Below are 24,192 nucleotides of genomic sequence, written 5' to 3' on the forward strand. Positions count from 1 at the left end.
GAGGACGTGTAACTGAAGGTACCAGTCACCCTCTGAGGCTGACTGTGAGCAGCGGCTCTGAGACGTGCACGCCTTCCTCACGTTCAGGCACAGCTGACAACCGGGGTTCTGCACCACTGGGGACCAGCCCCTCTCCTACCCTCCCCCAAAGCCCCATTGTCCTTCCACAGCCACCCAGCTTGGCCAGAGTGGCTGCCGCCCACCTGCCCTTCTGTGCCCAGCTGCATCCAGCCAAGAGCCTGTGGCGTCCAGGGGCCACCCAGCATCCCTGCCTCCTCTCCAAGCGTGAATGCGTGGCTGCCCTGACCAAACCCTCTCCGGGTTCCCAGACTACCCACCACCAAACCGCCCTGTCTGCCACCTCTTTCCAGAACAATCTCTCACACACACCCCCTGGTTGTCCCATCAGCCTCCTGTCTGCCCTGTCGCCTCGGGGGCAAGGGGCGTCAGCATCCTCCCGATGGGGGGATTCCTGCACTCCAGCTGTAGCACGACCCCTCCTGTCATCCACCACCTGCCCCTGTCCAGCCAATTCTCCAGCACGCTGCTCAGGGCCGTCTCTCTGCCATCACTCTGGAGGCTTCCAACAACACCACAACCCCCAGCCTCTCGTTTCCGCTCACACGGTCCCCACCACACTGTGCCCTGCCTCCTCCGTAACACACACCATTACCAAGAGCCACCTGCCAACTAGAACCTTCTCCCTCTCGCCGCCCTCCTCTACCCAGACCCTGCTCCTCCATCCCTGGGTCCAGCCTGGCAAACTCAAGGTCACTACTTCTCCCAGCTCCCACCTGCCGGGCACCCCATAAGCCATTACCATGCCCCCCAGGGACTACTTCAGACCTGAGTCCCGGTGACACTCCTCTCTCATGAACAACCTCACGTGACTGCCTGGCTTCGAATCCCTCCACACACAGACTAATGGGACTCTGGGCAACTCCCTCCTCTTTCTCAGCCTCAGACTCCCAACCGTACAACACGGTCACTGTCATCACTATCAGCAGGAACCACAGTCACCGCCAGACACAGGCTCACTCCACCTGTGCCTCAAGCCACCACTCTGGCCGGGCCACAGTCCCCCTCGTTAGCCTCTCCCGTCCAAGGCCACATCTCGGGGACCCCATGTCCTCCACTACCACCTCAGGTCTCCCTACACCTCCCTCTCTATGGTCTAGGCTCCCCTAGATGTTCTGGTTTCTGCCATCTTAAAACAGAAACGTCTCCTCGGCTGACCACTGACTGCCCAGCTCGCTAGGACCACGGTGGGTGGAGCGGGCCCAAACTTGCCGACTCTATAACTTAACCTCCCCTCATGGCCCAGACCCCTGCAAGCCAGCCATGCCCCCACCTCCCCCCCAAGACCCCAAAAAATGCCCTCACCAGGACGCCAAGAGCCACCACGTCATTCGCCCAGACATGACCCCCACCAGCCGCATCGCTGGGCACAGGTGACCCCTCCCTCCTCCTCAAAGCTCTAAATCCTCAGACCAGCACCACCAGACCCAGTGGGCTCCGCACACCTTGCCAGATGCCCTTCCCAGTCTCCTCTGACCAGCCTGACCGCTGCCACCCCCCAGATGTGGCCCTGGGCCCTGCTCACCACTCTGCAGGTGCCCCCTGCATCTTACCCGGTCCCCCGCTCCATCTACATCTGTATGCAGTGGCCGAGCTGCCTCTAGTCCAGCTGTACTCTCTCATCTCCCGGCCCCCTGGCAGTCCGACCCGGACACACCCACAGCTGACTCACCTACCCACACCTGCCCCTCCCACACCCCCCAGCTCAGCAGAGGACCCTACCGCCCACCTGGCGTGGTCCTGAACCCTCCCTCCTCCTCACCCCTTAAAGCTGTGGGCTTTACCACAGCTTTACCCACCTCGCTGAAGTGGGTGCTTCTCTGCCCTGCCACCATCCCCCGCCTGAGCCAGCACTGCACCCCGCTCACACCACTGAAGCCACCTCCTAACTGGGGCCACAGCCTCGCCACTTCCCCTGCAATCCACTTCCACACGCTGCAAGCAGGGGGCTTCTCAACACGCATCCCATCTGTGTCACTTGCCTGCCAAACCCTTCCAGGGCCACTCAGGACTCATCTAATGAAAGACAGAACCTGACTTGGTCAGCAGGGCTCTCCAAGATGGTCCCTACCAGCTCCTCACCCCTCTCCCCTCCCCTGCAGAGTGGTCCTAACAAGCTTCTCTCAGATCTTCAGTCCCTGCAGGGACCCAGTCCCCACCCCTGCACAGTCTGCAGCACCCCTGTCTCCACCCCTGCAAGGTCTGCAGCTCCCCTGTCTCCGCCCCTGCACGGTCCGCAGCGCCCCTGTCTCGACCCCTGCAAGGTCTGCAGCTCCCGTCTCCGCCCCTGCACGGTCCGCAGCGCCCCTGTCCCCGCCCCTGCACGGTCCGCAATGCCCCTGTCCCCACCCTCGCACGGGCCGCAGCTCCCCTGTCCTCGCCCCTGCACGGTCCACAGAGCCCCTGGCCCCACCCCACATGGGCCGCAGTGCCCCATGCCCACCCCTGCACATATGCTAGGCCTCTGCTCTCTAGTCTCCTGGCCCCATCTTTCCTGGCAAACTCCACCCCTCAAAACTGAACCCTGACTCACACTTCCTCAGGACCCTTCCTGGCCCCTCAGCCTGAGCCCCGGGCCTGCCACCTGTTCCCAGGGCCCACGCGTGGTCACATGGTAGAGCCCCCCCGGGTGAGGCTTCTGTGTGGTCAGCTGTGAGCCCAACGGAAGCAGAACTCCATGAGGACTAGCCCTGCTGTCCCTGACTGCGGGCCAGGCACAGGACCCTGCAGGACAGCCTCAACCTTTGTTCAGGAGATAGACGCCACATGCAGGCCCCAGTGTAGACAACTCCATAACCGCTCACAAGTCTAACACTCTCTTATGGCTGGACTGTGGACTAAACAACAATCACTTGATCTGCTTAAGACTAACTCACACAGACTCTGAAACCACTCAAAAGTGACTGAGGCCCTGGTGAGGGAAACGAGTGTGTTCCCAGGGGGACACCTGTGAGAGGCGGTGCAGGGGTCAGGATCCAGCTCTAGACGGTCAGTGTCCCACGGACCTTCTGCAATGATGCAGATGCTCTAGATCTGCGTCTCCACGAGCAGCCACCACCCGTGTGCCTACTGAGCTCTTCTAACGTGGCCAGTGTGATCAAGGAGCTCAACTTCCAATCTGGTTTACTGCTAACCACCTTAAATTCAAATAGCCACCCGTCCTCAAGGCTCTCGCGTTGGCCCTAGAGCCTAAATGTCTGGGTTCCAACGGTGGCCCAGCCACTCACTGCTATGTCGTGGCCAAGCACCGGGCCTGCCTGGCCAGGGACCCCGACTGTAAAACAGGACGGGGACGGCACCTGCCTCACAGCACAGCCGCGCGGGGTCCTGGAGAGGACACACAGGACCACTAGGCCAGGCCTGGCACAGGTGTCAGCAGTCGTCACCACCAGTGGTGACACACACCCAACGTCAACGTTTGTGCTTCTGGAGACACGAGCACACACCCACCCCAGAGCACCCATGGAGCACTGCGCTGACACACCAGGAGCGCCATACATTCCCGAACCCATCAGCAGAAAACACGAAGCCCTGGATTTGAAATGCTTACCTTGTCCATCCGATCCTTCTGCACTCCATATTTTCCACCAAATCCTTTGGAGTAGTCTGAAACGTGGCACAACACAACACTTACTCTTAGGTTGAGGACCACCGTGGTGCCCACAGCAGATGCATGCGAACAGATCCAGAAACAGCCCGAGACAAGGCACCCAGAGCGGAAAGAAACCAGAACTACCACACCATGGGTCTTCACTTGCAAGGTGAGTTTGTTTCTACCCATGGTGTTCAGTACACAGGCAGGTGAGAGGCAGAAAAGAGGCGTGTGCATGCGTTCTGCATTCTCCTGAGGGACAGAAAGGGTGACGGGCGCAGCTGACAGGCAGTGAGCCAAGGGGGCCCCGGCACGGGCCCTGGGCAGTGCACCACTTCAATAGCACAGTCTTCCACCCAGCACCGGCTGACTCCTGCTCCCGTTTCTGCGCTGCTGCCCTACCAGGACTACACACAGGCACAACTGCAGTGGTTTTGCCTTTTAAAAGAAAAAAAAATTCCATGGGGAAATTCTACCCACCAAACCTTATGACGTAGCAACACAGATCTACGTGACAGTGACACTGCCATGCGGCGTTAATGCCACACAGAGCCGGGGCCATCTCCACGCGGTTTGCCGGACCAGCCCCAGGTGTGCTCACCTTCCCTCACCTAACACTGTCGTGTGTTCCTAACCCTGGGAGGGAGAGCCTGCTCTCTGCCCTGTCAAGTAGGACGGTACTTGTTTTCCAATCGTTTGTCCAGGTTCTAACAACCAAGTCCGAATTTTGACAGCAATTAAATAACTGCTCTAGGGAAAAATGCATTTGCCATTCAGACTCCCAACAGATCCACTTAGAAATTTCCCGTGTTTTCTTAGCTTTGTGTACATACTGTTTGGTTCTGTGTGAAGAAGTTATACATAGATGGTGTCACCATAAAAACAAAGACAAAACAAAAACACCTCCCACCCCTGGCCAAAAAACACCACCACAATGAAACACAGAAACCACATGGAACACGCCGCCCCACGCCCCTTGCTGCCACCAAGCCTGTGGTTGAACTAAACACGGTTGTCCTCGTCTCGGAGGCAGTCAGGCAGCTTACTCAATTACCCACGTCATGGTCAACAGCAACAGCTCCTGCAGAAGGCTGCTGAGAGACCAGAGACGCCCCATTCCAGGACTGAGCCACATTATGGAGTCAGAACGACATATCCTGCAAACTACGGTGTCTCACCAAGCACAAACCCCCACGGTTCCAGGGGCCGAGTGCATGGGGGCAGGAGCAATGCAGGTTACTATCAACTCCTGCGTACAACCGGGTTTCAAATGCCCGAGTGCCCCTACAGGGCACAGCGGGTGACTTGGAAGGCCGGGCCCCTGAAGTCTGTGCTAGAAGTGGCTGCACGGGAAGGGAGGCGGGGGCAGGGCTGGTGAGCAACTGTGCCTTGCTGGGACTCGTGCTTGGCCAGTCTCTCCTTGTAATCAAACCCCACAGCACAGGAGTCCTGCCTCTCGGACTGAACACCAAATCTGCCTCCGAAACCAGTCTTATAATCTGCAAATCCACAAGCAACAGTGGAGAAAACAACCGAGAGAGGAAACACAGTTCGGTTAGAATCATAGGAGCATCTGCAGGAATCACGTACATCGTTGAGAGAAAGCAAGAGCTCTGCCAGGCTCGGGGGCCGCAGAGCCAAATCCTGGACTCACACACAGTTAAAACTAGGCTCACAGGTTAGAGAACAAACTCAAAATCTGAACACTTCAGCCAGGATCTGAGAACAGGTTAGGAACCATTATCTGAAATAACTCGGGAAAGCCACTCCATGCTTTGAGGTTTCTTTCTAGGGTCCTACCCACGCTGCAGACAAGAGAGCGCGCCTCTGTGCAAGTGAAGAAAGAGACACGTGATACACAAAGTTATTACACAGCAATGCGTATCAGCCCCACGTCCCACTGTGCTGGCTGAAGGGATGGGTGTGAGTCTGGGTCACACTCAGAGGTCTCTCGCCCCCACATTCCACTTTCCCGGGGACGCGGTTCCCTCGTGATGAGAACACACCCCCGGGCAGAGAGGAAGTGGCCCCTCCACAAACTGTGGCCCACTTTCATGGACTGGGAACACTGTCGCCCCTTTGGCCGCCCCGTGAGGGCAGGAAACAGCATCCTCAGAGCTGCTGCAGACAGTGGCCGGTGCTTTGGAAGCACGGGTGAACACGGGTGCCTTCTCGTGGGCTGCTCTCCCACGGGAGGGGAGGGTCCCTTACTGCTCTAGCAGAAGAGCTGTCTCAAAAATGTGGAAGGGGTTGGACAACCTCAAACAGTAAAGACAGAACAACACTGCTACAGAAATACAGCAATACACGGCACAGTGATGGCCTGTCAATGAAAACAAACTTCTGACATGATCTCCAATATGAGAGTCAAACGAAGGTACCTTTTTGGGATTCGTGCAGCTGCAACTTCTCCTGGTGATCCCAGCCAAGGGCACATTTGTCCTGTCTGTCCGTCTGCACGCCAAATTTTCCTCCAAACCCTTTTGCATAGTCTACATGGACAAAAAAGGGCCACGATCTAGTATTAATGGGTAGCCTGGGTAACAGAGAGAAAGCATGGTTTTCAACGCAGGTAAATATACACAATTCGCTAAATCCATCCTCTCTCTCTCAGATCTTTGGTAAAACTTTAGGTAACATTCATTAAGAGGAGCTCCTCGGAGAATGTCTGGAAAATAACCTCATCTGTAACCTCAGTGTGGTGAATTAACACAGAGAGGACCCCACAGAAGAACCTCCAAGGGATGCAGCTTAACCAGCCCCCAGGAGTCCTCATGGTCCCACCACTTACACACGTAGACATGTGACACTATTATTACAAGCAGCACTGCAGGGGTGTTAAAGCCAAAAAAAAGTGTAAAGATTCGATCTCTCATGTATCAGCTGTGTTTCTGGCTTTGCTGTTTTAAAGTTGACGACTTATTTAAGAGACGGCTACTTTGAGGGTTGCTGGCTAAGTTTCGTTTCTCCACTGCTCTCGGGTTGACACCTATCCCATTAATGGCTGCTGGCGAGAGAGTCGGATAAAACAGAAGGCACCTTTCTGAGACTCGTGCTTCTCCGTTTTGCCTTGATACTCAAAGCCGACAGCACTTTTATCAACCTTGTCCTTGTCAATACCATACTTGCCACCAAAGCCTCTGGAGTAATCTGAAAACAAGAAAGGTACTGTTTACAGGCCAGCAACAAAACCAGTCAGCATGCTGCGGATTTTAGCGGGCTTTAAGAAAGGACTTTTAGCGCTCAAAAAAGAAAAAGTACAAACCAAAAATCTTTTAGGCTCACTATAAGATCACTGATACAGAAAATAATTTAAAAGTATTATTTATATGTAATAATACAAATATGAAGAGAGTAAATATAGCAGATTGATAATTGTAGCATCTTTCCTTCATTCCAAAAGACAGCATGAAACGACAGTTCATTATAAAGCTGCTAGATCAGGATCAGCCAGAGCAGCGAGCTTTTACAGGTCTCTCTGCTTAAGGGACTAACGCAAGGAGAGGTGTGCCGGGGGTACCTTCAAAGACACAGGATAAACCCGGAGCACCTTCCAGAAACATCAGTTCTCCTCAAAGCTAAGTCATTTAACTAGTTATTTTTGTAGTAAAGTGTGATTCCATCGTGGACACATTCATCAAACAGAATGCCGAGATCAAACCCTCTTGGGGAGAAAGTCGGAGCAGCACTGAACAGGATCCAACAGCAGGTCCTGACTAGCAGGGTGCGTACTGGGCAGAGAGCACAGGTTTATTCCAAGTAGAGAGAAGGCAGAGTTTACAGTGACCCTGTAGAGCGAGTGAGGCTGCACACCCCAGAGCCGGGAGAACAGCCTCGAGGCGGCAGACAGGCCCAGTGTAACAGAAGTGACACCCGCGGCAAATGGAGGGCTGAAGGGCCGGGCCCGTGGCGCAGCGGTTAAGTGCACGTGCTCCACTGCTGGCGGCCCAGGTTCAGATCCCGGGCGCCACCAATGCACCGCTTGTCAGGCCATGCTGTGGCAGCGTCCCATATAAACTGGAAGAAGACAGGCACAGATGTTAGCCCAGGGCCAGTCTTCCTCAGCAAAAAGAGGAGGATTGGCATGGATGTTAGCTCAGGGCTGATCTTCCTCACAATACAAAAAAAAAAAGGAGGGCTGACCTGGCCACCGCCCTGTCTCCTCGGGAAAACACCAGGCCAGTGGTGTTTCCAGTCATGGGTTTTGCTTTTGTTTTTTAAAGAAATCTGGGGTTTTTTAAATACGTGAGCTCTCAGTTTTTATATGTTGGCAATTATTTTAAAAAATTTAAATGTACAGGCGAAACAAAACAAACAATGCAGAAGAACCAACAATGCACGACCTCTGCAGAATGGCGCTGAATCTTTAAGATAACCTCCATATACAGCCCCTCACTGGACGAAGGGTGGCAGCTCATCGGTGACATAGCATGTCATAGTGAAGGAAAAAATCAACATGGCTTCTAAGGACAATTTGGCAATTTATCAAGATTTTAAATACAATGTCCTCTGACCCAGTAATTATACTTCTAGGAATTTATTCTTTTGAATAATCACTTATGTATATAAGATTAAGGGATAAGAATATTCACTGCAGTTGACTTTTAACATCAAAAAGTGAAAACTTAAATTGCACATCCCAAAGAGGAATGGTTAAAGAGACTACAGGCTCTTCACATCACGAAGGACTGAGCACTCATGAAGAACACGACAAACTCCCTACACTGACATGAAAAGAACAAGAACGTCCAAACACTTTAAGTTAAAAAGAAAATTGTATAAATATAAATCAACCCGATTTGCACCAAGGGAGAAAATGCCCTGATGTTTATGCCCGTAAACGCGTGAGAAACGACGGCGAAGGGGCTCCCCACGCTGTGAACATGGGGTGCTCCTGACGGGCTGCAAGGCGCCACCGCAGGCGGACCTTTCTGCGACTCGTGCTTCTCCGTCTTGCCCTGGTAGTCGAAGCCCACGGCGCTCCTGTCCACCCGGTCGGCCTGCACACCGTACTTGCCGCCAAAACCACTCGAGTAGTCTGGGGAGACAGGGCAGCAGTCAGTGAAGGTGGCTGATGACAGACTAACCCGTCGCTTTGTCTTTTAAACTAAGACAAAAACGATTCGGGGGTCACGACTCACCAAGAGATCAAGCACACGTTCTAAAACACACAAGCCACCCACTGTCACACACAAGTGACGCTGGACTCAGTTTACAATGACCCTTCCAACTGTTAGAGGGCACTGCTTTCACGATGGCAGACAGGAACCGTGTTCCCACTTTGGAAACTGACCGTTCAGATAAAGGTCGCGAATAAAGAAAGCTACGCAGCTAAAAACCCGTTCCAGAAAAGACCCCACCCCTCCAGCACGTCCACGCCAGGTGGAATGGGGCCCTCAAGTGCTCCCGGACCGAGTGCGCAATCCCTTCGTCATCTGATGACAAGCAAGAGGCAGAGGCAAACAAATTTACAAAAAATACAAGTGCTTTGAAGAAGTGACAGCTTTCATTTTACAAAAAAGGCTTTTTGAGAGCCAGCCCTGATGACCTAGTGGTTAAAGCTCTGCCTCAGCGGCCTGGGTTCAGTTCCCAGGCGTGGAACCACACCACTTGTCTGTCAGTAGCCGTGCTGTGGTGGCGGCTCACACAGAAGAACTAGAAGGACTTACAACTAGAGTATACAACTATGTCCTGGGGCAAGGGGAAGGAAAAAAACGTACTCCTTAAAAAAAGGCTTCATGAGATTAGCATGACTTAGTAAAGATTAGGTGACACCATGTTAAAGATCGCACGTGCAGAATGAAAACATCAATAATGTAAGGGCTCTAGTTTCTATCCTTGAGGGGAGTTAGCTTTGCCAGCAAAGTCAGCGAGCTAGCTTTTCCGGGGGCAATGCTGCCCGGATGGAGGGAAGGCAGCTTCTGCTGCAATATGGGAGGCACCACGAGTTGCCAGAGCTTCATGTGCTGCGAGATGGGGACCACACTGTCACACGACACCCAGATGACGCAGACACCAAAAGTGGAGAGCAGAGTCCCCCCATGGCAACAGCCCCTCCCCAAGGAAGAGGCCTCAGCGCCCCCGTCTTCCTCCCCATCCCAGCCAGGCGGGCTGCCTTCCCGTCCACGTCCGCATCTTCTGCAGCTCACCTTTCTGTGAGGCGTGCTTCTCTGTCTTGCCCTGGTACTCGAAGCCCACAGCAGACTGCATGACAACAAAAAGGGGACATGGAACGTGAAAAAACCTCCAGAAGTTCATCCAAGGCACAATACATATGAAATCTCTAAAAACACGAACCATAGTCTTTTTTGACTTTTGATTTCCTAAGCCAAGTGCAGGTCTGAGTAACGCCCAGAGCTGTGGGGTCTAAAGTTGCATGCCATAAAACGTTCAACATGGACCGGCCCCGTGGCTTAGCGGTTAAGCGCGCACACTCTGCTGCTGGCGGCCCAGGTTCAGATCCTGGGCGCGCACTGACGCACTGCTTCTCCAGCCATGCTGAGGCCTTGTCCCACATACAGCGACTAGAAGGATGTGCAGCTATGACATACAACTATCTACTGGGGCTTTGGGGGAAAAATAAATTAATTAAAAAAAAAAAAAAAAAAAAAAAGTTCAACAAGGGCTGGCCCCGTGGCTTAGCAGTTGAGTGCGTGCGCTCCGCTACTGGCGGCCCGGGTTCGGATCCCAGGCGCCCACTGACGCACCGCTTCTCCGGCCATGCTGAGGCCGCGTCCCACATCCAGCAACGAGAAGGATGTGCAACTATGACATACAGCTATCTACTGGGGCTTTGGGGAGAAAAATAAAGGAGGAGGATTGGCAATAGGTCTTAGCTCAGAGCCGGTCTTCCTCAGCAAAAAGAGGAGGATTGGCATGGATGTTAGCTCAGGGCTGATCTTCCTCACACACACACACACAAAAAAAAAGTTCAACAAGGCCAGCGGGCTGCCAAGCCAAGCTGCGCCCGTAGCGGCCCGTCCCCCCAGCAGCCGCCACTGCACAGAGAGTTCACATTTCAGGCACACGCCACCTCGGGACAGTTCCCTACTGCCACAGAGAAACTCGGTTTTCAAATGAGCTCTGCCAGGAGCAACATGAATGGGCACTGTGGTGGGCATCATGCACACCCAACCTGGTGTGGGGCACACAAAGCCCCAGGAATTATCATCATCCCATTTTACAGACAGGTAAATGCGGAACCATGGCTAATATGCAGCAAAGCCAGAAAGTGGACTGAGGTCTAACTACAAAATCCAGAATCTCCACTGCTGTGATACAAAACAAAGGGTGTGAAGGCCCTGAGTCAGAGAATCAGAGGAGAGGCGGAGCCCAGAGCTGCCGGAACAGCATCTGGACACTAAGCCCAGCCCTGGAAATGGGCATGTGTGTGGTGCTCTGCTGATCCTGCTCTGAACATCGCCCCCTCACAGTGACATCCATGCAGGGAGGGTGGATGGAAACAGTCCCCAGTGGCACCTTCTGGGGCAAACCTAAGGCCGTCCCTGGTCCATCTGATGAGCAGACACCAACACGGGGATTTCTACAGCAACCAGTGAAAAAGGCTCTCACACTTTTCCGTTCTTGCTCCTTACCCCAGCCAGCCAATCATCTCAGAGCATCTGAGGAGGAGTAGGGGGCCCTGTGAGGTTGGGACACCTGCCCTGCAGTCCCAGAGTCAGAGGCACCTTCGTGTTACCTCGAGAGGACATGGCTGACCGCACACCAATGTGGCTCTAAGCTCTGATCCCCAGGGAGTGACCCCCCTGCCCTCCCGGGCCCCAGCTCCTCACGACGCACCACTCACCTGGTCAACTCTGTCCACCTGGACACCAAACTTGCCTCCAAACCCCCGGACGGAGTCAACCTGCGAGCAGTGCTTGGAAAGCTTCGACTGGTACTCATGGCCGACGGCAGACTGGAACAAGTGGAAAACTAAAGCATTAGATGCCCACCAGTATCTCCACACTGGACTTGCTCCCAGGCAGGGTCTAAGAGAGCAGCCCCCTTTCGGTTGGTGAGGTGCTCCTCACTGAAACACACTCAATATGGAAGTCGGCCCAGGGGAGTTCTCTGACCCCTGGGGGGACTGCAATGCCACCACCCCTGGCACAGGTGTTCACTGCGCTCCCTCAGTCTCGGGTTCCCCGGAAGCCACCCAAGAACCCCGGCTGGGGAGGGGGCTTCTGACATGTATGGACCCCGAGGCCAATCCCCACCCAGAAACCAGGGCGAGCCGCCTGCAACACGACTCCTGAGATCTGTTTACAGGAAGACTGTTGGCAGTACGGTTACTCTGCTGAAGTGAGGCATTTTCACAGCACACGACCCAGGAATCAGGACAAAACATAGTTATTTTCCTGACAAACTGAAATACAGACACGTGTGCTTTAGTGACAACACATACTCAAAGTCAACATCTACTCAGCGGACACCCCGTCCAGGGTGGAGCAGAGCTGGCCCCACATCGGCTCATTCCAGCTTCACCCACATCCTCATCCCCACTGACAGGGCAGGAAGCAGGTTCAGCCGCCTTCTGCTCAGGTCACGCGGCTGCCGAGCGGTAACCCGCAGGCTTTCCACGCCTTCAACCGCGGGGTCAGCAAACCACGGCCTGTGCCTCCACCCGGCACCCCGGCTCTTTGTAAGTAAAGCTTTGGGAACACGGCCACATCTGTTCATTTACATGTTGTCTAAGGCCACTCCTTGGTGGTGATTCAACCACCAAGTTCAGCAGTTGCCAGAGACCCCACGACCTGCAAAGCTACGATATGTACTACCTGAACTCCGAGCGGCCCCCAGCCCTGCCCAGCCTCACGGGTCCCTACCCTTAGAGCTGAGCATCGGGCTCCCTCATGGGAGTAGACAGTGGTCAGGGACCCCTTCACGGGCACTGAGGACATGTAACATGTGACTGACACGTGACCCAGTGAGGGGCGTGGAGAAGGCACATCCAACCCTTTATTCTTACTCGGGCACCACCTGCAAGTGCCCCAACCACAGCGGCCTCCTGCAGTAAGGGGCCTGTCAGCGCACCACAGACGCCCTTCCGGTGTGTTTGTCTAGAACTTCACAGAACAACTGGGTTGAGGATCTAACTAACGCAGGGTCAACACCATTCCTGACATTCAAGGGGCAACTCAGTGTCCATTCTGTCCATATCCCAGGAAAAAAGGCAAGAGAGTTTTCAACTCTGGAGCTGTGTTACTTTCTCTTCTTCCCAGGTTTGTCCTGACGTCCGCAGCCAGAGACCGCCCACCTGCGGCCACCAGGATCTCACCCAAAAAATGTCGACAAAGCAACAGTCAGGGGCAGAATGCCAAAGGAATTCGCCAGCATGAGTCTTAATCAGTAAGAAGTTTTAAGAAAACTGTTCTAATATACATAGCCCGAGTGACAGCTTGGCAAGTTTTCCAGCTTTTTGATTGAAATGGATTTACCCCCAAAACTGCCCTTGATCTTATATTGACAAAATCACGTTTGGTATTAGACAGTCATGGCTGTGCAGGGCACCTGAAGCCTGAACGTGCCCTCTGGTTCTAGGACGTGGCCGAGAGGAGGAATGAAGCCTGCAACACACATCATGGCCCCTGAAGAAGGGGCACGGTGCCCAGACAGCAGTGTAGACAGGATCCTGACAGCTGCTGTACCTTCTGCATCCACACTCCTCTCACAAATACACGCTCGCCCAAAATGTGTTTTATTCTGCAAGTCTCTATCATGTATTCCTCAATTCTTAACACAGAGATCTCAGGGTTCTTTCAGTCCCTGGAGAGAACAAGTTACAAGTAACTGAAGGGCTACGTGTTTGGGTTTGGAATCTTAGTTATTTCTTATGAGCGACTGGTCCAATCGTGCTCACATGACCCGACAGTTAAACTTTCCAAATGTGCAGTGAGGCACTGGGAGGAGCGGGAGCCGGCAGCAGCACCACTGGACTCCTCTCTGAGGATAACCACCCTGCTATGCCCAGCTGAGGAGGTGAGAGCTCATTTCCCTGAGCCATCCAGGTACCACCGATGCACCTCCCAGCGCAGCACAGCCTGGCACTCACAAGACACCCCCTGAGCGCCTTCGCAGGCCATGCAAGGCACCAGGTGAGGACACAGAGTCCCGGCCCCCAAGGAGCCTCCATAGAAAGGACAGCAGGATGTGGCAGTGGTGATGACAGAGGGAAGCCGAGGGCAGCAGGGAGAAGGCCCAGGGAGAGCCACAGGCTGGCGGGGCAGGAGGGAGGCTGGCTCATCAAGGACGCTTCCTGGACAAGAAAGGCCTGAGCCCGAGGTGCCAGGAGTGAGGGTCACGACAAAAGGGGCAGTCCCAGCAGCAGCAGAGAAGCCAGAAATGACAACAGGCTTGTTATCAAGCTCTTCCTGGACACAGTTTCATTATTTTCCCCCATGTGTCACTTTCCCAACCCAGAGTCGGGGGCCCAAATTTACAATGAATTTCTCTTGCTTTAACCCCCCCAATCCCGTGAGCGTAGGCTCTGTTTGGGGTGGGAAAGGCTTCTACCTACTTGATTCTTCCACTGCCCTGAACACAGCGGGTGTCTGTCTGTCTGTTTGCACTACTAAAAGCCACAGACTTTTTTAGAACCCAAAGATGACTGTGCTCCCCACCTGCCCCGTCAAGAAGTCTCAGGAACGACACCGTCACGCTGGGAAACGTCCTGTCTCTTTCCTGCAGCTTGCCCTTCATCCGACTCCAGCTCCAGACTAACTGTAAACCTGGTCTGGGGAGCCCACAGGCCCCCACATATCTCCTCTGTGGTGACAGGGTGTGGCACACTGGGACACAGCTGTGTCGTCCTAGGACACAGAATCCGACCCAGGCACGAGGGGAACAGGTGTGGAATTACAGAGCAGCACGCGACACCAGCTGATCCTTTTCCTTCAACGCAAAATAAAGGCAAACACCTGTCGGGTCAGAACTAGCTCACGATGCTCAGCCTGGGAAGTGCACCTCCACAGGAGGCACGGCTGCAGAATGTCAAACTCCGCTTCCCTGCAGAAGCATGCAGACACCGCAACCTACTTTGTCTCCTCCCCAGTGGGGGGAATCAGCCCTCCTGAGCTGATGCCCTCCCCTTCTCTTAAGGTGGAAAAGAGCTCAAGTACCGTCAAAGGCTGATACACTTGGTCACCACCTCCCACCATCAGGGACTTGGACGTCTAAATTCTATCAGTGACAGCTCACAAGAGGGCCACCCACAGCTCTTAAATAGAGTGAGTGCTCCCCCGCCCGTGCCAGGCTACTCTCTGAAGGTCACTAAACGCATGAGGGGCGTCAGCACGCCTGTGGGCTGAATTCCCACCCGTGCCGTGAAACTCGGGGCCCAGACTGGATTCTGGCCTGCAGATTGGTGCAACTGGCCGCACGGTGAACCGCGGGCAGTGGTGACGACACCTGTGGTCAAGACGCTTCTGGAGTTCTGTCCTGGTCACAGAGCTGGCCTGGGGGAGCCCATCTCCCCCTCTGGGCCTCCCTACACATCACCCACTCTCCAGCAACTCTGAGAATCTTAGAAGAGCTTCTCGAAAGCAAGAGCACTTTACGAGTAAGGTCAATCGACAGCGGATTACTTTTGGCAAATCGCATCCTCAACAAATTGAGTCAGGACTCTTAATCTGCGGAAAAGGTCTCAGTGCCTACTCTGCCAGCCACGCCAGAGGTCAAAGCACGACACTGGCCGCACGGTGTCGTCCACCCACCTTGTCCATTCTGTCCTGCTCCACGCCAAACTTCCCTCCATAACCGTGGGAGGCTTTTGGTCCTGTTTCAAGCTCCTTCTCCTTAAGGGTCTGGTGCTCTTGAAAAACATTCTCTCTCAGCTTGTGTATGCTTGAAGGGAAGAGAGGAATAGGAACAAATCGATAACATGGACGAGCATCCCCTCCTTCTAGGGGGACAAATCAGCACAGGTGACGTTATCTTCGCAAATCTGCAAGGTTCGTTATCTGGTGCCTCCCAAGCATGACTACCACGGTGAGGGAACCGGAAGGCCCCCAGTCAGCGAGGATGCCGCCATGGTGAGGGAATTAGAGGACACACTCTGAAGCCAGCACAGCCTAAAATAAAAGTCCGGGCACATTTTAAAAGTTCCTTTTATCTACACTTTCTGCCAAGAAAACCAACTACCCCAGAGAAGGTGGTTTCGGAGAGCACCAAGTCAGGAACAGTGACACGCATCACTCATGTCTCCTATTTTGGGCTTTTATGAGACCACAATGCTTGGAACTCAGCCCAAAAGACAATGAGAAAATAACAAAATTATAATAAAATAATAAAATTACGGGGAAGTGTCTAGGCTCTAAGGTGTTCAAAGGCATCTCATACGTCAGACACCTCCCACCTGTAGAAATAAGAGCTGAGGTGACGGTGTTCCTCGAGGAAGACCACAACATTGAAAGTAGACTCTCTAGAACTGTCAGTACAAAAACCATTTGCAATGGGAGTTTTTAAGTTACTGAGCACATGTCTATACACATACACAAACACATACATAAATACACACATCGTTTCTCACACTTATCGACTGTATAAACAGGTCACATAAAACAAACGCAATTCTGACACACGAAGGCATCACATGGGTGAATCAGAGGTCAGTGTTCCCTGCCTCAATTATTTCTTCGTTCTTCAAAACATCATTTTCACACCAATATTAATAGTCTCTGGCGCCGGCCCAGTGGCGTAGTGGTTAAGTTCTCGAGCTCTGCTTCGGTGGCCTGGGGTTCGCAGGTTCAGATCCTGGGTGCAGACCCACACACCCCTCATCAAGCCATGCTGTGGCAGCATCCCACATACAAAAAATACAGGAAGACTGGCACAGATGTTAGCTCAGGGACAATCTTCCTCACCAAAAAAAAAGAAGAAGAAAAAAGAAAAAAAGTCCCTTACTTGATGTGCTCCTGGTGCCCAGATCCCTGCACAGTTTTGGCCCCCCATCTTTGTTCTTTTTCGCTTACATCATTCTGAAAAGGAAAATAAATGACGAGTAAAGCCCACACTCTGGATTGTAAAACAACCAACCAACCCAGGGAGTCACCGTCAGGAAAAGTAAAACGCAGCTAGGCGGTGACTCATACCACAAAGTCGGGGTCGGTTTCCCAGTCATCGGCTCCCCCGTCGTCCTGGCTGAGGGACACGGTGTGGCCGGCCGAAGCTTTCCACATCTGAAAGAGCAGCTCGGGGTTAGGAGCCCTGGGAGAGCCGTTCGCAGGGGCCCCAGAGAAGCTCCTTCCACCGCAAACCCACACCAGCTCTAAGACAGCACGGGAGGCCGGGAGCTGCGTGCCCCACCAGCCATTCGCAGCCCTGTGCTGGCAGGACAGCAGAGGAACAAGAGAGGTAATGCTACTTTCTAACACTGCTCTCAAACAGCGTCAGAAACACACCAGGAACACTCTGGCTTCAACTCAAGGGAGAAAGTTCTCTGGAAGATAAAAAAGTCACACGTGCACTTACCTCACTGGTTGGGAACACAGCCCTGTTCCACAGTCTTACGACACCAGTGCTGCCCAAACAAATAAGCATCCCTTTTGGGTTGCCCAACACTGTGAATGGACTAAATGTCGCCAACGGTAAATTTTACATCACATATTTTTTATCACAATTTTAAGAAAAAGAGCATCCATTTTGATTTCAAGTACTTACTGGAAATGTAACAGTGATTTCTCTTAACTCAGATGCTGACAATTTAAATAAAAGTTTCAGGTAATTTATTAGAGGGCTGCTTTGCCATCAATTTGGGGAAACAGCATATAAAATGCCAACGTTTCCTGTATTCGGCAAGCTGAGGACGGGCTGTCACCTCTCTTCCTCGGCGCTTTAAGATGATAAGGTTTTTATCCAGCATAGAGAACAATGAAACAGCTGCAGACGCGAACCAGATAATTCTTTTCATTAACTGCAAAGGTAAAATCTAAGCTTTAAGGCTTTCAAAAGAAAACCATGTATGAAAAGAATTGATGCATTTTCCACAAAAGTACTAATAAAACTTCACATAGGCCAGTAAGCAACTGAAAGACCATTTTAATTCAATCAACTGGAAGCTCCATCCAGGGGTCTGAACTGAGGATGCCCAACTCATGCCTTCTGTGGCTTGAATGAAGACAGGACGAAAGCCTTCGCAAGCCTGAGGATCTCCCATCTAGGTCCATCCTCCAGCGCTGCTGGGTCTCAAGTCCAGACGCAAGGTGGTGGCGAGGGGCGCATCAGGGCACAGTGCTCCCAAGTGTCCAGATGGGACTCCCGCTGCTGACTTCAGCAGACAGGGAACTGTCTGCTGCCAGCCAGGGCAGGACCAACAACGCCCCTTCAAGGCCACCTCGAAACTCGTTCCCCGTCCCAAAGCACGGCAAGAATGTCCCAGATGTAATCTGCTATTGACACAATCTTAGAGAGCAAACAGACGAAAACCTCAGCCCTGGAAGGCACAACCAGATACTCTCGTCCCGATGCGCCCATTTCCCAGCGAAGAAACAGCTGTAACCCGGAAGTCAAATCATCTGCCCAGTCTCTGCCTCCCCCAGTCAAGTTTGCCCCACAGCACCACACTGTTCTAGACAAGGGCTGCCCATCTGCGGGACTTCAGCTGCCTGCAGCTCCAACCACTGAGAAAACGGTCAGACAAAAGGGCCCACTAGGCTAACTTTCCCCCAAGGCAAAGGGGAAAACAGACGTCTTTGCCTGCTACTTTTTCAGACTCATCAGGAAAACATTAGCAGAGCCCAATCTCGCCGATCTTTCTGGAAGCCTGCTTCACTGGTGGGCAGGGCGAGCACTTCTCCGTGCTCCATTACATTCGCCTAGTGGCTCCTCCCACCTTCCACAGAACAGGTACAAGAGGCCAGATCACTCCCCTGGGACCACCAGGGGTCCTTCCTGTTCTTCCACTCCAGAGTTTTCTGGAAGCCCCTTCTCTTTCTAAACCACAGGCAACACTAGAAACTTGACTTCAGTTTTTAAACAAGGAAATTTCCTCCCGGAAAATTACTGTCCCTATCTCTGCAAACTCAGCGGGAAGACACTCCCTCCTTCTCCTGATAAAGGATTTACCCTGACCAGCTAAGGGGAGAGAATACAGAATGTTCACAATGCACAAACCTTCTTCCTGGTTGAAGAGAAAAGGCCGTTCACAAAACTCTGCTGAAAACACAGTAATCTGATGAGGAGTTTCCAGGCATTTGGGAATGACTCTGTCTGTAAAGAGATTAAAGGTAAAAAGTTCAGAAGGATGTCTGTTGACAGGCACTCTGCGCAAATCCTTATGTGGGGAAAGCCTTTGAGAATCTCTCTGAAATGCTCCCAACACGACAGGGTTTCGTAAGGGACTCTGAAAAGAGGATGGAGAGATTTGCATTTTACTAACCAAAAAGCTCAACCGATTTTCAGACACATGGAGAAACCACAAAAATAAGCAGTGTCTAAAGATTCATAACTGTATGAAGTTTCTTCTTAATGCAAACAGACACGATGGCCTCGACTGCTGGTATACGTTTTCTGTTTGCTGTAATTCTCACGGATGTTCATTTTTTGTTCATTCTAATTTATGACATTGCTAAAAATAATAAAATTCTCTTACCGTTTCTTAAAAAAATAATATGAGAAAAACACTCCCTGAAGGGATCAGGATGTGGCTGGGAGGAAACCCAGCACGATGACGGCTACGGGGAATTGAAGTGGGCCCACTCAGGGAGCAGAGCAGAAGCAGCCTGCGCTCCTAACGCACAGATCAGGTTACTGCCCGAGATCCAGACTCCGATTCCCCAAGACCAACTCACCACCTTTTCCCTGAGCCTATACAACAGCCTCGACTGGTCACCACACTGCTCGACTTACAGATCAGATGAATAAAATGCCCCTGCTCCCTAGGAACAAGCCGGTCACAGGCACGAGCCACTGACTTCAGCGTGCAGCTTGTCACGCATTAGGAACCAGAGGGAAAATGCTTTGCTAGCCTCCCGCATACAGACCTGCCTCAACATACAATGGGGTTCCGTCCGATAAACCCATTGTAAGTTGAAAACATCCTAAGTCAAAAAGGCATTTAATACACCTAACCTCCTGAACATCCTAGCTTAGCCTAACCTACCTTAAATGTGCTCAGAACACTTACATTAGCCTACAGTTGGGCAAAATCATCTCACACAAAGCCTATTTTTAAAGGGTTGTACATCTCACGTAACTGATTGAATATTGCACTGAGAGTGAAAAACGGAATGGCTGGATGGGTACAGAATGGTGGTAAGCGTATGGGTTGTTCACCCTCGTGATCGCTGACTGGGAGCTGTGGCTCCAGCACCATGAGAGAATTTCCTACCATATATCGCTAGCCCAGGAAAAGACCAAAATTCACAATTCGAAGTACAGTTTCTATTGGATGCTTATCGCATTCGTGCCATCATACGAAAACCTCTAAGTCGAATGAACCATCGTACGTTGGGGACCATCCGGGCTCAATTTCCTATCCAGTTCCTGACCCTACTAGTCACTCCCCCTCTCCCCAGGCCCTTTAGGAAATCCTAACTTCCGTGGGTTGCTTAGTACATTCTGGGGACGGCAGTTACTCCTGTAATCAGCAAGCATCTATAAAAATCGACCCAAGGGCAGCTAGTGATTGCCTCAAATCTACAATAATTTATTGCCCTCTCAATATTTTAAATCAAAAGAAAATCACAAATATAACTGTTTGAAAAATTAAAAGCTTGGGTATTTTGAGGGGGGGGATCCAAAGATAATGCCTCTGGACCTCTACCTCACATCACACACAAAATTAACAAAAAAATGGATCGAAGACCTAAATGTCTGAGCTAAAACTATTAGCCTCTTAGAAGAAAACACAGGTATAGATTTTCATAACCTTGAGTTTGGCTATAGTTCTTAGACGTGAGACCAAAAGGACAAGGAGGAGGAAAAAAATAGAGAAATTGGACAAAATTTAAAACCTTCAGCTTCAAAGGATACCATCAAGAAAGCGAAGGCAATTCACAGAATGAGAGAAACTATTTTCAAATCATATATCCAGAATAAAGAACTCTTACAACTCAATAATAAAAAGGACAATTAACCACAGTTTAAAATGGGCGAAGACTCTGAACAGACATTTCTCCAAAAACACACAAATGGCTAATAAGCTCATGTAAAGATACTCAGTATCATTAACCATCAAGGAAACGCAAATCAAAACCACAATGAGGGGCAGGCCCTGCGGCGTAGTAGTTAAGTTCACGCACTCCACTTCCGGCCCGGGGTTCACAGGTTTGCATCCTGGGCCCAGACCTATGCACCACTAATTAAGCCATGCTGTGGCGGCATCCCACATATAAAGTAGAGAAAAATGGCCACGGATGTTAGCCCAGGGCCAATATTCCTCAGCAAAGAGAGGAGGATTGGCAACAGGTGTTAGCTCAGGGCTAATCTTCCTCACACACACACACAAAAAAACCACAATGGAATGCCACCCCATGTGTTTGAGGATGGCTAAAATCAGAGACAGACAATAACAAGTCTGGCGAGGGTTTGGAGAAATCAGAACCTTCTTATACTGTGGGAATGTAAAATGAAAACAGTCCGGCAGTTCCTCAAAAGGTTAAACAGAGTTACCGTACGACCCAGCAATTCCACTCCTAGGTATGCACCCAAGAGAACCGAAAACTTAGGTCCACACAAAAACTTGTACATGAATGTTCATTGCAGCATTCTTCATAATAGCCAAAAAGTGAAAACAACCCAAATGTCCATATTATGTAATAGATACATAAGATGTGGTTTCTCCACACAGTGGAATATTATTCAGCAATAAAAAGGAGTGAGGTCCTGACACACGCTACAACATGGATGACTCTTGAAAACATCATGCTCAGTGAAAGAAGCCAGACACACAAGACCGTATATTATACAGTCTCATTTATAGGAAATGTCCACAACTGGCAAATCTAGAGACAAAAGTAGATCAGGAGGGGCCAGCCCAGTGGCGTAGCGGTTAAGTGCGAGCGCTCCACTTTGGCGGCCAAGGGTTCGCAGGTTCGGATCCCATGCACGCACTGATGCACCGCTTGTCAAGCCATGCTGCGGCAGCGTCCCATGTAAAATAGAGGAAGATGAGCACAGATGTTAGCTCAGGGCCAATCTTCCTCACAAAAAAAAAAAAAAGATCAGTGGCTGCCTAGTGTTGGGGGGAGGGGGTAACAGTGTTTCTTATGAGATTATGAAATTAATCTAAAACTGATTGTGGTGAAGGTTGCTCACTAAATGGTTGGAAATACTAAAATCTAGGGAATTGTATCCTTTAAATGGGTGAACTGTATGGTACGTGAATCATATCTCAATAAAGTTGTTACCAAAAGATACTGTTCAAAAAAAAGATAACGTAGGGCTGGCCCCGTGGCTTGGCGGTTCGGTGCGCGAGCTCTGCTGCTGGCAGCCCGGGTTCGGATCCCGGGCGCGCACCAACGCACCACTTCTGCGGCCATGCTGAGGCCGCGTCCCACATACAGCAACTAGAAGGATGTGCAGCTATGACACACAACTATCTACTGGGGCTTTGGGGAAAAAAAAAAAAAAGAGGAGGATTGGCAATAGATGTTAGCTCAGAGCCGGTCTTCCTCAGCAAAAAGAGGAGGATTAGCATGGATGTTAGCTCAGGGCTGATCTTCCTCACACACAAAAAAAAGATAACACCTCTATCCAGCACCACTAATAGTAAACCTTCGTTGCAAATGTCACACGTACAAATCAACTCACAAGTGTGAGGTCATCCTGCACTGCCGTAAAAACAGAGTGAAAAACTCCTCCATAGGAGAGTGTTTGAAATGATAAAACCCACCATGCAGAACTAGCTTTCCATTCCCCTCTCTCTGCAGTGGAGCAGAAAACCAGCGAGAACACAAAGCCATCTGAGGCCCACTCCCTATACCACGATTACTCAGAGGAAACCCCGCCCACCCCTGCCTGGGCACACTCACTCAGTTTACTAAAAGCACTTGCTTGCACACTGACAAAAGGGAAGGACCAGAGCTCTGATAGGACCCTGAGCCAGCTCCCGGCTGCCCCAGGACATTGGCAGACTGCATGAGGCAGTACCCGGCACTCACAATGACTCACTCACTCAACCATGCCCCTTCTGAGCACCTACTGCATGGCACCGACCAAAGGTCTGAATCACCAATTACGTTCACTTAAGTGTTTTAAGAATAAGTCCAACAAAATGCTTCCACTACAAGTCATCTAGGGGGTGGGGGTAACTTCCAGTTACTGGTGAACAGAGTATCAAAAAGGACTCTGCACCCCCTTGGCTCCTTCTTCTAGAGTGTCTCAAAGTCGCCTTTAGGATGCTTCTTCGCTCCTTGAGGATCTGGGAGCACTTTTCCAACCAGGGAAGAGAGAGACAGGATGGCCTCCATGCAGTGGGGCAGGGACTCCTCCCCCCGCGGCCAGACACAGGGAGCAGGGCCCACCGCCAGCGCCCTTCCCAGCCCTCGGTCAGCCGGGGGCCAGGCTGAAATCACGCGATCAGGACCTGGGGGATTAACCGGACACAGCACCGTGGGGCCAGTCGACCCTGAGCTCAGGCGAGCATCACGGGGAGGGAGCGCTCACTGGGGCCGCCGCCAGAGCTGCGTTCAGCGGAAGATGGACTCCTCCCCAACAGGCCCGACACGTCCACACAGCGGCGGAGGAAGCCCTGCACTCTCCCCACCCGAGACCTCCAGCGGGGATCAAGCTCCCGCTGCAACATTCAGGCGATCCAAATCGAAGCAACAGAGAACCCAGAAGCACCTTTCTGGTGATTTCCAAAACACCCAGAGGAGGGGCTGCTCCAAATAGAGAGCCTCTCAGCCGCCTGCAGCTGCGCGTGTCGCTGCATTTCCATTGACCCGATTGCAAAACCTGCCGGGAGGTGCGGGCCAGGTGCGGGCGCAGGAGCCGGGGCTACAAGGCCCCGCCCGGGCGCCAGGGACAGCCCCTCTCCTACCTCGACCCCTCGTACTCCTAGACTCTCCCCCTCGGCCCTGCACCCTCTTCCCCTAAACCCCCGATGCCGACCCCCTCCCCGCAGGGCCCCTCTCCTACCTCAACCCCATCGCACCCCCAACCCCTCCCCCTCGGCCCTGCATCCCCGCCCCTAAGGCCCTGGGCCCTGACCTCCTTCCCCTAGATCCCTGACCTCCTCCCCACAAGGCACCGGGCCCCCTCTGACCCTCGGCCCTCCACCTCCTTCCCTAACCCCCGATCCCGACCCCCTCCCCGCAGGGCCCCTCTCCTACTTCGCCCCCATCCGACCCTCGGCCCTCCGCCGTCTTCCCCTAGTCCCCTGGGTCCCGGGCAGCCCCCTGAGACTCCAGACCCTCTCCCCGTCTGCTCCCCTCCTCTCCCTCCTGCCCGCCGCCCCCGCCCCTCCCGCTGGAACCCCTGACCCCTCAGACCTGCCCCCTCCTCCCCGACCCCCGCAGGCCCCAGCCCCGCCGCCTCAGCCCCGGCCCGCACCTCCCGGGCCCCCTAACCTCGGCCCCCGG

The 24,192-nt window shown here is 52.5% G+C and overlaps 1 protein-coding gene across 4 annotated transcripts in view; it reads right to left on the minus strand.

Annotated features, from left to right (window-relative positions):
• The window catches only part of CTTN (cortactin), a 38,687-nt gene that overhangs the window by 14,217 nt on the left and 278 nt on the right, over window positions 1-24,192 (minus strand). For 2 of the 4 annotated variants that reach the window (XM_087422504.1, XM_087422503.1), the window contains exons 2-12: window positions 18,782-18,877; window positions 16,762-16,848; window positions 16,574-16,647; window positions 15,385-15,514; window positions 11,478-11,588; window positions 9,820-9,874; window positions 8,598-8,708; window positions 6,710-6,820; window positions 6,052-6,162; window positions 5,059-5,169; window positions 3,629-3,684 (exon numbers count right to left, since the gene is read on the minus strand). In XM_087422504.1, coding sequence (XP_087278630.1) covers window positions 3,629-3,684; window positions 5,059-5,169; window positions 6,052-6,162; window positions 6,710-6,820; window positions 8,598-8,708; window positions 9,820-9,874; window positions 11,478-11,588; window positions 15,385-15,514; window positions 16,574-16,647; window positions 16,762-16,848 — 957 coding nt within the window. In that variant the 5' untranslated portion in view covers window positions 18,782-18,877. The remainder of the gene's footprint in view (window positions 1-3,628; window positions 3,685-5,058; window positions 5,170-6,051; window positions 6,163-6,709; window positions 6,821-8,597; window positions 8,709-9,819; window positions 9,875-11,477; window positions 11,589-15,384; window positions 15,515-16,573; window positions 16,648-16,761; window positions 16,849-18,781; window positions 18,878-24,192) is intronic. The other 2 variants (XM_087422506.1, XM_087422505.1) reach the window with 1 other exon arrangement.

The sequence above is a fragment of the Ceratotherium simum genome, chromosome 34 (genome assembly GCF_057802395.1).
Source record: "Ceratotherium simum simum isolate JZ-2026a chromosome 34, ASM5780239v1, whole genome shotgun sequence".
Lineage (NCBI taxonomy): Eukaryota > Metazoa > Chordata > Mammalia > Perissodactyla > Rhinocerotidae > Ceratotherium > Ceratotherium simum.